Below are 16,525 nucleotides of genomic sequence, written 5' to 3' on the forward strand. Positions count from 1 at the left end.
CTGACCTACAGCTCATTATTCATTCTATTATAAAGTGCCTTTTGAATAATGAGAAAAATATTCTAATATGAATTTATAGTCTCTTAATACATTGCAAATAAAACCGATTTGTTCTTTGAAAAGATAAGATACCCCACATATTTAGATTAAGGTTTTCAGGATCGTCGCCGAAAAAAAATAATTCGATTAATAATATTCAATAAAATTCAAGCATAAATTGTGAGTTTTAGTCCTAAATTTATTTAACTTGAAAAATATGAGATAGAGTAAAGGTTGGAAAAAGTCGACTAGGAAAAGATTATCTGGCTTTTGAACTCATCTCAACCGTGACTGTTATATTGAAAAATTTCGTTTGAATTATAACTTTTCCAAAGCAAAGTCTTTCTTAAAATAGTTATGATAAATTCATGTGAAATTACACAAACTCTGTCTGGAAAGGGGAAGGGCGGTAAAATGAAAACGATTAATCCTCGCTCCTTTTTATAATTTCTGCTAATGATTGCATTTTGCATTAAAGAATAGGGGTTGGGCGACTCGATATAATAATTTACTTTATAGCATATATAAATTATTAGTCACAGATTTTTAAAATTTTGTAATTTCTTACTATAATACAAAAAGAAAAAGTATTGATTTGTCCGATGGGGGGAAGGGGATTGCATGTATCGCACTTCCACCTGTTTATATTATATAGATATTCGACTAATTTTGTTCACATACTATGATTTCTCCATAAAAAGTAGGACCGCCCCCCCCCCACTCAAAGGGTTTAGATGGGAAGGGCAGTGGAGGTATTCGCTCTTCCCCTTCCAATCGGCCAACAGGTGAACGACATAATATAAAGACCGGTTAAAATACCAATAACAAGTTTTAATCAGATATATATCTAATTGATTCTATTAGAAAGCTGTGATTTCTACAAATAAATAAGACCGCCCCCCCCCCACTCGAAAGTTTATGGTGGAGGGGGGGGGCGGATTGATGCCATCGCCCACTCCCGACCCTACCAAATCGGCCAAAATACTAGAAGGGGGGCGAAATAATCTAAAAATAGGTTGAAATATAAATAATTAGTATATATTATTAACATAAGTAATAAATTCGCATACAAATTGTGTGAATTCTATACTATAATTCGTCCGCCCCCCGGGGGGGTCGGCCGAGTTGGGGGGGGGAGCGATCCTAGGTCTAAAACGCTAATTCAACTCTAAGAAGATGGAACTTCTCTTCGCAAAGATATTTTTTTACTTTAATACATAAACATACTTCTAAATTCGCAGACATAAGGAACGAATTTAAGTAAAAATGCTTTTAAAACACAAATTTGAAGGTTAATTTTAATAATTAATGAAAACAATAGACTATATTTTGTAATTTCATGTGTCAAAGTACAAAACTATCTGTGCAAACTGTAGTTTTAAAAATTTAGATTTATGTCATTGGTGCATCTAGACATATATTTTAAGAAGTACAACTGTTCAGATTACGTTTATAATATAAAAAAAAAACAGAAAAAAAAATCCGATCAAAACCAGGTAAAAAACATAGCTGGCTTTAAATAAAAGGATTCTACAATAAATCTTTGATCGGAAATAAATATAAAGAAAACACTAGTCCCCAAGCCCGTCTCTTGTTGGGAAATGAGTTATGGTCACTTAACAAACTACGGAATATACTATTGGATTGCTCAACAGTTTGCCGCTTCAGTCTCCACACAAGTTATAACGCTCTCACTTGTTAATATTTAAGATTAACTGATGTGTCTGGTATAGGCTGTGTATGTGTGGAAGGGTGTCAGTATGAGTGTGAGCTTCGTTCGCAGACGTGGAAATGAAACTGGGTAAAATACTGGACCAGTGGACTACTATAGATGTAAGGTTAGCTCCGACTTTCAAAAATTTATCGCCACTGTTTGGAGTAATTCAATTGGCGGGGTGGTCTTCGCGCACTAACCAAGTTAACTCCCCTTGTTTGAGTGACATGTCTCTAGCGTAAATGAGATTACCGCCCCTTGTTTTTCTTGTTCTTTTTATCTTTTTTTTCTTTCTTTTCGTATGTGCTCCCAGACCTCCCCCCACTCTCTCTCTCTCTCTCTCTCTCTGTCTCTTCCTCTGTCTCTCTTGCCCCTCTCACCATCTGTTATATCTATGTCCTTTTATATTCAAGTGCTCATGAAGTGTGAGAGGAGTTGTCCTTCCCTGCCGAGGGCCCTTGTTTCTATAACAACAAAGTGGACGCGGGCTAGTGGTCCGTGTTTGTTGTTTTGTGTTGGTTCTGTTTGTCTGGCACCGGCCGACAATTGACAGGGGAGACTACACGATGAAGTTAGCAGACACTGATGACATCACTGAAAATAGCTGAGCCAGGACGCGCGTAGGCTGTATATTTTTTTGTACGTAAAAAAAAAAAACCAACATATTTCGCCATTTTAATGACGCCGTCACCAAGGAAGCTATAGGATTACAAAGAAATTGTTTGGTTTCTTTTAGTATTTTTAAGGAACAACTATTGATAATGTAATGTTCAACGTAAGGCAAGGGATACCAAACAGTTGAACTAAAGGAAGGAGACAAAATGGGAAATAATTAGTCTACTATTTCTTGGATAAAAACAAGATAATATAGGTCGGTGCTAATTCACTGCTAATACCTATGTGTGAGCTCTCTGTCTACGCACTCATCTGTACAAATGGAGGAGGTTAGAGAACTAGTCGTGGAACATCTCAGTCTATTTTTTTGGTTTTGGATTTTTATCTTTAAGTTGTGCTTCGTTTTATCTTCATGTTTTGCTTGGTTTTATCTTCATGTTTTGCTTGGTTTTAACTTTATGGTTTGATTGATTTTATCGTTTCTGGTAGATTTTTTAAAAAATCATCATGATCTTCTTGATTTTACTCAATAAACCATTTGTTACAAGTAATCCGTGAAACTAATACTTACATTAATTCACGAGAGGTTTACCCTAAACCAACTTTTAAATATCAGGCTGTATATATGAGACACCAAGTCGGAGCGCTGAATCTTGAATTCTAGATGTTCGTCTGTGAAACGATGACATAACATGGTGTTCGCACGACTCATTACTGAAAAGTGTTTCTCCTCTCAAATAAGTGCTTGTAATTATTGTAATCATCCTTAAAGCTTGTTTTTGAAGATTTAGAAACGTTTCTGCAAGAAACATGGAGTAGAAATCAATTGTCTGCATCACTTGAAATTAGTTAAGCAGGAATGTATGGCTTTGTAAGTCAATCAGTTCCAGTTACAGCTCTGTCTGGTCACTTGACACTTTGGCCGCTGATGGAAACGACAAACAATGTTCAATCATTCTATTCAATTTGAACACTATCATTAACACTGAAGACCCTGCCACATAGATTTTGTTGGTGAATAATTCAATGAAGCGACAGAGGCGTTTCCATTTCTCTCAACTTTTCTAGTAACTCTTGATGTCAACCAAACTTCTGGCCCCATCAAAATTCACTCCCACTAATTTCTACAAAGAAAAGAAATATACTCTGTGATGTTTGAAACCTCTTTGACAGGACTTCACCAATTGTGATCAAATGCACGCATCCTCAAAGATACTAACTGATGTTTGTACCGAGAATAAATACCATGATTTTGAACGGTATCAGATATGTCGGTAGACTCGTCAGCTCCAATAAAAAACATTTCGAAAGCTAATGTGTATGTTAGTTTTGAATACTGATATTTATCAATATCTTTCACTCGCCTAATTATTGTTATGAGAAAGGTTGACAGCTTCAACAGCAGTCTTCTTTTCAGGAGATATTTCTCCCATCATTGCTAGCAAGCACTTTTTTTTATGCATTTGCCTTCGGAAAATGGCTTCATATATCTATTTACAGTGTGAGCAACTCAGTAACCCTAGAGCCCACTCATTTTCTTGTCAATCCTTCTTATCAATCCTTCACTCTAGGTGTAGTCAAACCAAGAATGCCGCAATATGTATGTGTGTGTTTGGTTTCATAAAGCTGTTTAATGTTATCTTCTTTAAGAACTGTTGTATTTTCTTTAAAAAAAAATAAATATTTTGACTAGTTATCGGTATTAATCTAGTTACCCTAACGTAGAGAAAGAGTTGTTTTTTTTTTAATTTCTTTATTTTTTTCTTTGGAGAGGGGATTTTCTCCACATTTCGGCGGGCGGATGAATTCGCGTCGCAGGCGGGATGTGGTCCGCGTGCCGTATTATGGGCATTACTGTTAATAACCAGTTTGAATGCAATTATTTTACAGTGTCTGAATTTGGCCATACCTCAAATAGTTTAAACTTCAAAGAAGAAATATAGAAAGTCAACCTATATGAATGTTGTTACTAATATAAGAATTGAATAAGTTTAAAAGCCACACAAATACTTACAGACATATGACGTAGGTGATAGCTACCAACTTTGGGCCAGACGAACATTTGGTTGGTCTCCGTTCAGAGTTAGCCTACAGGCACTTTCTTCGTAATTAATCCGAGTTGAATAAGTGCACTCAGCTATCCCATAGATCAGCGTTTCCCAATCTGTGTTCCGCACAACCCTAGTGTTCCGCGTGGCCTGAATAGGTGCTCCACGAACTATTGGAATAATTAATTTGTCACTCTAAAAGAAATAAGCGAAGTGTTCCGCTAAATTCTCAGAATGTGAGAAGTGTTCCGCTAAATTCTCAGAATGTGAGAAGTGTTCCGTTAAGGAAAAAGTTTTGGAACCACTGCCATAGCTCTAGTATTCTTCATTTGCACAAAGAAAGCCAGAAAGAAAAAAGATGTCCTAGAGATCTCTAGTGCAATCAATTGACAAAAAAAAAACGACTGCTTGAAACACGCATCTCATGGGAGAAAATACGATTTTTTTGTTCTTAGTTTTTTTGTTTAACCCAAATTCTGGGACTTAATTAACACTACAGTACTTCACTACTGACCTGAATAAAAAGGAAACAGTTTTGTAAGCTGGGTTTGTTTGTGTTCTTTCTACAAGCTTTCATTGGCTTTGATATCACCGGTTTAAATAGATTAGTTTCGCTTCATTGTTGTAATAATGACAATATAATAAAAACAAAAACCTCTCATTTCTAAATCTTCCTCGACCTGCATTACAAAGCATATATCATCTCTGTCTGGTAAAAAAGTTTGTACGCGTTATTTCTCCCACACCACATCTCGGATCAATCTGAAATTTTGAACAACTATTTCTTTTTTCATTCAATCAATAAAATAAATTAATCAAATAGTTAATTAACTATTGGGCATTAATTATTTCGTTTGGAATCACACACGGGAAATATATTGACAGATGTGGTGGTATAAGTTGAATACTTTGTGTAGAGAATTAGGTGGTCGCTTAAAAGTTTGAAACTATCAATAGATAAACATAAACCTATTTTTATAAGCGCTTCTGTGGCAAAGTGGCAAACGTGTTCACATGATGAAGTATGAGTCTTAAGGTTGAAATTCAAGTCGTACACATTTTTGAAAATATAAAATGCATTTAGAAAGCTATCCCGGTATCCAAATATCCTTTCTCCCCCCCCCCCCCTTTTCCCAACATGTCCAGTCAGGTAATAGGATCATAGCGCATTGAGAAAGCTAAAAGAAGGAAATTGCTCTGAATAAATAAAAAAAAAGGTAAAAATATCTCTAAAAAACTTGAATAACTTACTTTGGTGAACAAACTAAATAGAACTTTATTTATAATATAAACAAAATCAACTTCTAATAGTAGACTTTAGTAATGATATCTTTTAACAAAATCTTATTATTACAATAACACAACCTTTCAGTCTCACGCTCAGGAGTCGTCTCCCCTAACTAAGACCAAGTGACGACAATGCCTGCTATGTTGCATCATTCACAACCAATCGCTAACCTCCGTCACCATAGAAACACACTCACACTCCATTACATTGAGAGAGGTGGGATCATTCAGCAGTCATACAGGTTTTATTTATGCAAAGTTTCACATTGTTAGATCAAGTCATGGAAGGACACTGAAAAAACAACAGTCAAGCCAACTTGTGTCAGGTTTGATTAAAATATTGCAAAGAGAACATTTAAAAAACAATAAATATACAATTAAAACCTGTATCCCAATTTTTGTGAAATATATATAAAACACTTGGTAACATCACAGTAGCGTTCTGTTAAATAGCACTCCAATGCTATGTTGTCATGTTCCACTACAAAGAAATGTCGTCCAATGCACAATGAGCCAAGCCAACCATAAATCTCGAGTGGATAAAAATGTACATTTAAAAAAAAAAATTGAACGTGCATATTGATTAAAATGAAAGTTCGGTGTATCCGGTGAGCGAATAATGCCATCATTTTGAAACGGGCTGCAATTCAAGAAGTTTAAATACTTATGAAGATCCAGTTGTGACGTTTTGTCTTGTATGACGTAGAACAAAACTTGACAGGAAACGAGTCATTAGATCTAAAAAAAAGTGTATGGCGTCGTTTGATTATTGACACAATTAACAGTACCTCAGTTCAGTTAAGATTCACGTTTTCCGACCCCTTCTTCAGAAATGAAGATCATTTCGACCTGGTCAGTGGACAGGGATTGGCGATCTTGACGTTAGTTTGAAGAGCATACCACACAGCAAAGCAAACATTCTTTAGTAGCATCTTTGAAAACCTTGAATCACTTTTATAGTTAATGAGATAACAAGTCAACCCGGAACAATGTCCTCAAAACTTGGATATAATGTCTGAATGTTAGACTTATTTAAACGTTTAAACATTAACGCTGATATCAATGGTTTGATTTGTAAGACATTTCTAAAGCCATGGTCAATGACTTGTTCAAGATGCTTCAAATATCCCTTGTGAATTCTGTCTCTGCATTTCTCTAGACTCAAAGACTTCGATGCTCATTTCCTATTGTCTGTTCATTCACAACGTCTGGAAACAGTTTGAATGTGTAGAGAAGCGTGTGGTAGGCGCTAGTGACTGTTACAGTTGTGTCGTTAGGAGGAAGCCTTAGGTTTCCGATTCCGTTTCCCAGATTTATATTTTCTCGTATGAACAATAGAGATTGGATAGATTCTGAGGGCTTCAGATTTCTCTTCGGGAGTAATACGACTGAAGTCTAATACCTCCAAATTTGGTAAGCTGCTTATCACAAAATACCTGGGGAAATATAATCAAACACATTTTTTAGAGATAACAGTAAGAATGTTTTTTTAATATACATATATATTTAGAATTGAGAAAATCTAAGAATCTTTAGAGGCGAATTTATTCATCAATATCAAATATATATTGTGCCTGATAGTCCTCTTTCTATTCGACTAGTTAGAATAAAAGTGACTATCTAGCGCTTTTAAAAGAATTGTTATTGAAATATTTTCATTAAGCCTGAAGTAATAATGTGGTCAGTTATGAGATAGTAATGTTTGATTACTAACTTAGAACATAATTAAATTGTATAAATTGTATATTGATGTGTATTTACCATTGATTTTGATGTGTTTAACATGTACCTAAGAAATAGAATACACACAAAATATTGTGTGAAGTGATTAAATTAAATATTTTGGGTTAGAAGTGTGAAATCGAAATGGACTAATTCTGCATTTTGTAAACATTCCGTATGAATATACTACAAGCTACATCTTGAGATGATTTATTGCATAGTTACAATGCACACACACAAAAATCAGTAGGTAATTCCCTTGTATATGGTTTAAGCAGACTTCCCCATACGTGCGCCATCGAATGAAGCTTTTTAACACTGCATGAAACAAAATGATCCAACTACTTTGTAAATATGAAATGAGATTCTGTCATTAAGTCAATGGAGCCAGTTACAGATAGCGGGAAGCGTTCAAGGCCTCTGCAGGACCTCCTGGGTGAGCTTTTTGGTGTTTTTATTTTTTTGCTCACTCGGGTTGGGGATGGAACAAATAGCCAGTCCAAAAAGTCCGCCACGCCGCTCCACAAAGGGGGCCGACATCAATGTCCCGTTAGCTGGAGTGGCGGTCCCTGCATGGAACGTGGCGGTTACAGTATAGGAATATGAGGCAAAGCTCCCCATGGCTAGCGCTGCCCTCGGCCACTCATAGCGACTGGGAAATGCGCGGTGTGCCGTGTACGCGGTACCGTTCCTCAGTCTATAGCCGTTACTGTTGGGTCTCTCAGACATTATTTGTGTTGAAGAGCTTCCGGTCCTAGCCTGTTTGTTGGATAAAGGCCTTTCCAACGATCAACGGTATAATGGCGCCTTCGGCGCCGACTCCCTACTGGACTTCATCGAAGGAAGAGGCCGCAGAGCTGGTATAAACTCAGAATGAGTAGCAAAGAAAAATGAAACTAAGTTTGCGCCCTTCAGAATTTCTGCATTCACGTGCTTGATACTAGACTGGAATCAAGTCTAGTCTTCTCTGTGAGACACTTGTTTTTAAAGTCAAAGTATGACTTTAATAAATGTTTGTTAGACCTTCTAGTGGCTAAAACAATCTTTAGATTTTCGCACGCTTGGACAAAGTAATTTTTTTACAAAAAAAAAAAATAGAACATCTATTTAGCAATTAACTATTTTGAAATGAGTCTGTGTGTGATTCTCAGTTTTACCTGTAGTCTTTGTATTGTTGATAGTCGCCACCATTAAAGAAACTCGGGGCAGCTTCGTTTTTCATCATTGACAGTATTTTAAGATTCGGACAGCTCTTAGCTACTGTGGCTATAAATAGACCTGCAAAACAAACACTTCCGAAATAAAACTGGACTGTTTAGTGGACAAGAAAGAATTTCATTTTAAATACAGAAGTTTTAGTTTGCTAGACTAAGTACACACACGTACACACACACACACATGCACACGTGCACACACACACACACACACACAAACACACACACACACACACAAACACAGACGAATAATAGAGACATTTAAGGAGACAAAGAAAAGTGTTCGTTCCGTGAGACCTGTACATAGCAAACATTTTGATTAGACCCTCTAGAAATATTTAGTTTTCTGAAAAAGGATTTAGTTTTCTCAAAAATTTATATATAGGTCTAGCTAATTTAAAAAGAAATGTCTAGTTTGGTCAAAATGAAAATGAGCAGTTTACTCAGAATGTGCACATAGCTTTCTCGCACAAAAAAATAATGTTTAGGATGCTAAAAAAGAAATGTATGGGGTTTTTTTCTCAAAAGAAATGCATAGTTATAATTTACAGAAATGTTTGTAAAAAAAAATTGTTTGGTTAGAAAAATCTTCGTCTTTAAAAATTATCGAAGTAGTGTAGAGCTATTAAACTAACAGAGGTTGATTTTTTTTTTTTTTTAAATTTGTATTGTAGTGATATTGAGAGAGAGATTGTAGTGTGTATCTAGTAAGCCAGGAGTTTCAAGCGTTATTATAAGGCACAACGTGAACATATCAACCCAGTATCGCTATACAGATATATCATTGACTCAAAACATCAGCATTCATTTATTAGATAAGAATTATTTCACTGACTTTATTTTAAATTAATGTTAAAGTTAGTAGAAATTTAGACAAAAGGGGAAGCAAGTATTCGTTACAGATATTGTATGTTCAAAAAGCTGTTTATCTCCCTTGTTACTTACACTTATGGACCTTTTGCACTTTTCGTGACTTGTATTGCTTTGAAATCAATCTCAGAAAAACAGAAAAAAAATCTATACATAAGTCACTTAAGTAGTTTATTTCAGTCTACCTACTTTCCCATTATTCCCACGAGAATAGAATGCTCCTATCCAATTTAAAGCACTTGCCTATATAGTACTCACTTAGGTTTTGTATCCTGTTCTGATTGACCCACAGAGTCTCAAGACTTGCACAATGTGGAATTTTAACGTGTGAGGTCAGGTGGTTGTGGTCGGCCACTAGACTCTTCAACTTGGGCAGTTCTTGTAGGAATCTGAGATCTCTAATGACCCAGTCGTAAGGAATACAGTTTTTACATTTTAAATACAAACATGAGTTTCAAACAGTTCTAATGTATCGAGTTTAAAGCCGTTCGACCATAGCGTGTGTAGAACTAATGAACCCCAGGGTGTGTAGAACTAATGAACCCCAGGGTGTGTAGAACTAATGAACCCCAGGGTGTGTAGAAGAAATGAACCACAGGGTGTGTAGAAGAAATGAACACCAGGGTGTGTAAAAGAAATGAACCCCAGGGTGTGTAGAAGAAATAAACCTCAGGGTGTGTAGAAGAAATTAACACCAGAGTGTGTAGAAGAAATGAACCCCAGGGTGTGTAGAAGAAATGAACACCAGAGTGTGTAGAAGAAATGAACACCAGGGTGTGTAGAACTAATGAACCCCAGGGTGTGTAGAAGAAATGAACCCCAGGGTGTGTAGAAGAAATTAACCACAGGGTGTGTAGAAGAAATGAACACCAGGGTGTGTAGAAGAAATGAACACCAGGGTGTGTAGAAGAAATGAACACCAGGGTGTGTAGAACTAATGAACCCCAGGGTGTGTAGAAGAAATGAACACCAGGGTGTGTAGAACTAATGAACCCCAGGGTGTGTAGAACTAATGAACCCCAGGGTGTGTAGAAGAAATGAACACCAGGGTGTGTAGAAGAAATGAACCACAGGGTGTGTAGAAGAAATGAACCCCAGGGTGTGTAGAACTAATGAACCCCAGCCACAAGTCACAAGCGTAATAATGTCTTGGGTGACATGAGTAAAGATAGTCTTCTCTGCCACAAGTCACAAGTGTAATGCCTGGGGTGATTGGAGTAAAGATAGTCTTCTCTGCCTTAAGTCACAAGTCTGCTATGCGCTGAAAGAAGAGAAAACAATAAGGAGAAATGGGAAGGCGATATATGGAAACCTTAAGATAAAAGGTCAGAGATTAAGAGATTAAGAGTTGAAGAGATTTGGAAATCAATGGAGAAGCTAAAAACAAATGTCAATGAATTTCCTTCCCTTGTTCGAGATACCAAACAAAATAATTTTTTACCAATAGTTATTTAACTATTTGGTTATTTTGTTTTATTCTTGTGTTGTCATGTAAAAGAAATAATTGTGTAAAATTTCAGCTTGATCCGAGACAGGGTGTGGGGAGAACTAACGTGTACAAACTTTTGACCAGACAGACAGAGTGAGTTGATAGAAGCCTTGTAGCAATTACTTAGTGCTACAAGAAATGACATTTTACTGTGCTATAAAGTGAACAGGAGGAATGGTTAAGCACCTGGTTTCCTAACCTAAGGGTCCCGGGTTCAAATCTTGGTGAAGACTGAAATTATTTAATTTCGGGATAATAAAGGCGCCCTTGAACCAACCGAACTCTAAAGGATACCTGTCAGTGGGCTGGGTAAAGTAAAACGGTTGGTCGTTGTGCTTGCCACAAGGCACCCTAGTTACCATCGGATAGAAACAGGTGACCCTAGAATAGATCGTCTGCGCTAAGCCTGAAAAGTATATTTTTCTTTCTTAGAAAGTGCACAAAAGTGCATTTAAAGGATATGCAGATTATCTACAATTCTTAAATTCTGTAAACCATTTTAGGCCTATATAGCTAGGCCTAGATCTCTAATAAAGTTATAAATAAAATACAGTAACGGAACTTAAATAAATAATTAAAGCACTCGCGTCAAAATGGCTGAATCGTGTTATAGGCTACATCTACATAACTTCATTAATGACTTTATTAAATGAGATTAATGAGGTAATAGCGGTCAAGGATACTTGAATTTGTTGTAGCTGATGTCAAGCTCAACAATAGAGGGCCCATACGAGGCAATTAGGTCAGAGGATAATTCAGTGAGGTCCTTGTAGGCCTCGGAAACGCGATAGTTCTTCTTCTTCGTGGCTTCTGCCATCCTGATGACCAGAGGTTAACGACTGAACCAGATAGTGTCACCTTAGCTGATGTAAGTTGATGCTCAGTGTGTCACGTGAGGACTGGACTGGTTTCTGGAATAACAAGTATGTAGAGAAGTATCAAACTTTTAGCACAACATACACTTCAGCCGAGATCAATCGTCATAGTGGCCTGAACACTGACCTGTGACGTGAAACATAGCTTCAGTGAGGAGTGAAAACCAATAGTCTGTTGCCACGTCACAGGTCAGTGTACAAGAAGTACTAAGACGTTTGATCTCGCTTTAACTTACTCAGCGTACGAATGCAATGTCAAAATGTCTCTCTTTCTACCTCTATCTTTTTATTCTCTCTTTCTTTCTCTTTCTCTCTATTTCTCTCTCTCTCTCTCTCTCTCTATATATATATATCTATATATATATATATCTTTCACTCTGTCTCTCTCTTTTACTCTGTCTCTCTCTTTCTCTTTGTATATCTCTTATTTCTCTCTCTCTTTCACTCTGTCTCTCTCTTTCTCTTTCTATCTCTCTTATTTCTCTCTCCCTCTTTCTTCCTTATTTCTTCGTTTAATATTAAAGAGATATTTTCTATTTCTTGCCATGTCTCTGTCTTTTCTTTTTCATTCACTCTTTCTAACTCGATTCACTTTTTCTGACTCGATTCACTCTTTCTGACTCGATTCACTCTTTCTAACTCGATTCACTCTTTCTGACTCGATGAACTCTTTCTAACTCGATTCACTTTTTCTGACTCGATTCACTCTTTCTGACTCGATTCACTCTTTCTAACTCGATGAACTCTTTCTGACTCGATTCACTCTTTCTAACTCGATTCACTCTTTCTGACTCGATTCACTCTTTCTAACTCGATTCACTCTTTCTGACTCGATTCACTCTTTCTAACTCGATTCACTCTTTCTAACTCGATTCACTCTTTCTAACTCGATTCACTCTTTCTGACTCGATTCACTCTTTCTAACTCGATTCATTCTTTCTAACTCGATTCACTCTTTACATCAGGGCTGTATATATTTAATTTCTATATCGCCGACAAGGAACATAATGTAGGCTCAAGGCGCTATAAGAATATAACAAAACATGAACAACAGAGCTCAATCGACAAACCAAATCAAAGTTTTGAACAGGTATCTCTTAATGGTACACGTAGACATACACATATACACATACACGCAGCCGTAGAAATCAACAGGTGGCATATCTCACACCGGTACTCAACCTATTTTAAACTAGGGCACTTAAAATTTTCAAAACAAGCTTGGTACGGGCCACGTAGCGCAACGATTTGCCACCAAACATACGGGGCTAGAGTTCGAATCCAGACTGGAGTGGAGTGGTGTTTGCTGGGCGCCGAAAGGCGGCACCAATACATTCTCCCAGATACCCCCTCGCCCCCACTGTTCAACAAAAGACATTGGACCACTAAGTATGCTGTAAGCATGAAAGATTTGGGCTATATAAAACCAATTAGAAAAAAAAAACAAAAAAACAACACTAACTTGATTTCACTGAAACCTATACGGCTTTACTGGGTAGAAGTTCCGAGGAGGCGCATAGCACCTCGCCATGGACCGGTAATGATACACGCGAGCTGCAAGTTGAAGGCATCACTGATTTATTTCCCTTACTTAAAAATACATATTTTATGTCAGTCAAACTGAATAAAAAAAAGTATATTACCTTCTTACCAGGATCTGCAGCCTCGTTCTTAAGTGAAATTGGTCTAATGACGCACATACAATAAACAAAACAACTATGGAAAGATAATGTGTGGCACAACACCATCAAGTACTTACCACGTGACCTCATGTCTAGAAATAGACTAATATTTCACTTTGGGAATTAACATCCTGACAAAAGCGCAAGCTATCCACGTAAGCAATCGTCAGCGCCATGATTGTTAGATATAAATAGAAAAAACAATTGGGAATTCCCGAACACTATGTCAATGTGTGTGTTTTTCTGTTGTGTGTGTGTATTTTTCTGGGCTAGAGAGCACCACATCGTCTTAGTTCACGTGGTATAACATGGTCAAGCTGTGGTGAAGGTATAAGGTATAATAATCAACACAGAGATGTCTAGAATACTGACTTCTAGGGGTCTCCCCAAAACAGGGCTCAGTTTCGATATGACAAAATGTGGGAATAAATAAAGAGTGTTTTTACATCTAAAAACCTCATCACAAACAAAGAGATTAGAGAAAGGCCTAGAACCCCAATTGGACCCCACGATGACCTCCTCACTAATGTAAAAAAAAAAACGCCTACACCAAAATTCTATGGCCATATAAAGTCCTAAGACCTCGCAAAGACCTTCCTGTAGGGAACAGTACCTGGAAAAAGACGAAGAGGCAGACAGAGAAAGCGATGGGAAAACCTCACAAATGGAAAGGACAGTCCTGCCATTTAAGGAGATTGTGTGCAAGGCAAACGACAGAGAGGAATGGAGAAGGATGGTCAACAGATCTTGTGTGGTGCCCCCAACAGACTAACCCACGAAGCGATAAGTGAAGGTGAAGATATAATGTTTTATTATTGCAAGGAAATATCCTAGTGAGCTCTGCAATCAAAGTCTTCTTTTAACCCTCCAGCCAATGATTTCTACTTTAGATATTGCGCCAACTGTTCATGAAGGCCTATTTATTGATTCAACTCTTCACTGTATCCAAAGAAACATTCGAGTCGGGAATTCCCGCTGAAAGTTTTGTTTTAAATAAAAGACGAAAGACACATTTCGTTTTAAATTGATTACATTTTGAAAAGGTCAAACCCGAGTTTTTTCTGTATGGCAAAAAAAGTTACTTTTTTTTTTTGTTTTGTTTTTATTTTCACAAAGTTATACATAAACTGTTAAATTTCTAAGAAAATCGTTTTCGTAATGACCGTTTAATTTCCAGTAAGTTGACAACGTTTTGAAACAATGAAAAAAAAAATGCAAGATAAGAAAAGTTATTCTTAAACAAAAAGACGGACATTTTAAACTATTCTATTTCATCCGAAACCAGTCATAAACAGGAACACAAATTATAATCAATAGTGATAGTAACTTTTTTTTCCCACTAAAAAGGTTTATGAAAGACACCTACTTTTAGTATAATGGGGCTACAGTTTGTACTCCACTCCTATAGGATAAGTAGTTCTACCTTCAAGCGAATCGGAAATGAAATACAGTTGAAGACTTCTGATCATTTTCTCTAACTTCCATTGTACTTCTAGTTAGATTGGTCCATGTAATGTCTACTGTTTGGTTAGGTCATACTTAGGGTGGAGACTATGTGTGTGTGCGCGCGAGTGTCAATGAGTGCGTTACTGTTTCGGTTATCTAAGTTATCTCATCCAGACATTAACTCGACAGCATGTGTGCGTGTGTATGTGTGTGTCTAGTCATGTGATAATATGGTGATATGAAAGTGTGTAATGTGCATTAACAAGTGCTTCGTTATTTTTTTAAGCCTGATTGACCAGGTCAACCAGTGATTAATACATGTGGAATGAGCTGAGAGTTTTTATTAAAAATAAAAAGAGTGGGTGGTTAGACTCTGTAAGACGAATGATAATTTTCAAAATGATCTTTATGTTTGAACACTTGTGTCTTTAGATCAATGCGACGTTGAACTAAGTGGTACAAGTGTTTCTGGTCAGATCACTGCGAAGTTGAACTAGGTGGTACAATTGTTTCTGGTCAGATCACTGTGAAGCTGAACTAAGCGGTACAAGTGTTTCTGGTCAGATCACTGCGAAGTTGAACTAAGTGGTACAATTGTTTCTGGTCAGATCACTGCAAAGTTGAACTAAGTGGTACAATTGTTTCTGGTCAGATCACTGTGAAGCTGAACTAATTGGTACAATTGTTTCTGGTCAGATCACTGCGAAGTTGAACTAAGTGGTACAATTGTTTCTGGTCAGATCACTGTGAAGCTGAACTAATTGGTACAATTGTTTCTGGTCAGATCACTGCGAAGTTGAACTAAGTGGTACAATTGTTTCTGGTCAGATCACTGTGAAGCTGAACTAATTGGTACAATTGTTTCTGGTCAGATCACTGCGAAGTTGAACTAAGTGGTACAATTGTTTCTGGTCAGATCACTGCAAAGTTGAACTAAGTGGTACAATTGTTTCTGGTCAGATCACTGTGAAGCTGAACTAATTGGTACAATTGTTTCTGGTCAGATCACTGCGAAGTTGAACTAAGTGGTACAATTGTTTCTGGTCAGATCACTGTGAAGCTGAACTAATTGGTACAATTGTTTCTGGTCAGATCACTGCGAAGTTGAACTAAGTGGTACAATTGTTTCTGGTCAGATCACTGTGAAGTTGAACTAAGTGGTACAATTGTTTCTGGTCAGATCACTGCGAAGTTGAACTAAGTGGTACAATTGTTTCTGGTCAGATCACTGTGAAGCTGAACTAATTGGTACAATTGTTTCTGGTCAGATCACTGCGAAGTTGAACTAAGTGGTACAATTGTTTCTGGTCAGATCACTGTGAAGTTGAACTAGGTGGTCCTTCACATTCTGACGTATTATTCTCGCACCCAAATCCAGCAATAACAAAAACAAAAAACCCTTACGAAATGCTTTAAAAAATAAACAAAGCTTATATTAATGTATTAATTGTATAAGTATCATTTAATTTGATCAGTCATGTCATTAAATTTGTAATAGCACTAGACCAACAACAATAAATCTGT

The 16,525-nt window shown here is 36.9% G+C and overlaps 1 protein-coding gene across 4 annotated transcripts; it reads right to left on the reverse strand.

Moving 5' to 3' along the window:
* Positions 1–5,667: 5,667 nt before the first annotated feature.
* LOC106055708 (leucine-rich melanocyte differentiation-associated protein-like) lies at positions 5,668–15,098 on the reverse strand. 4 transcript variants are annotated; one of them, XM_013212103.2, is made up of 6 exons: positions 13,517–13,627; positions 13,336–13,427; positions 11,682–11,909; positions 9,768–9,907; positions 8,583–8,703; positions 5,668–7,139 (listed from the first exon to the last, which is right to left on the reverse strand). In XM_013212103.2, the coding sequence occupies exons 3-6, from the start codon at positions 11,813–11,815 to the stop codon at positions 6,977–6,979; spliced, it is 558 nt and encodes a 185-aa protein (XP_013067557.1). In that variant the 5' UTR covers positions 11,816–11,909; positions 13,336–13,427; positions 13,517–13,627; the 3' UTR covers positions 5,668–6,976. The 4 variants fall into 4 exon arrangements, with proteins under 4 accessions (XP_013067557.1, XP_013067556.1, XP_013067558.1 ...); XM_013212102.2 differs by lacking the exons at positions 13,336–13,427; positions 13,517–13,627 and adding an exon at positions 14,922–15,098; XM_013212104.2 differs by lacking the exons at positions 13,336–13,427; positions 13,517–13,627 and adding an exon at positions 13,633–13,726.
* Between the last annotated feature and the right edge of the window lie 1,427 nt (positions 15,099–16,525).

Source organism: Biomphalaria glabrata, chromosome 15 (genome assembly GCF_947242115.1).
Source record: "Biomphalaria glabrata chromosome 15, xgBioGlab47.1, whole genome shotgun sequence".
In the NCBI taxonomy this organism is placed as follows: Eukaryota; Metazoa; Mollusca; class Gastropoda; family Planorbidae; genus Biomphalaria; species Biomphalaria glabrata.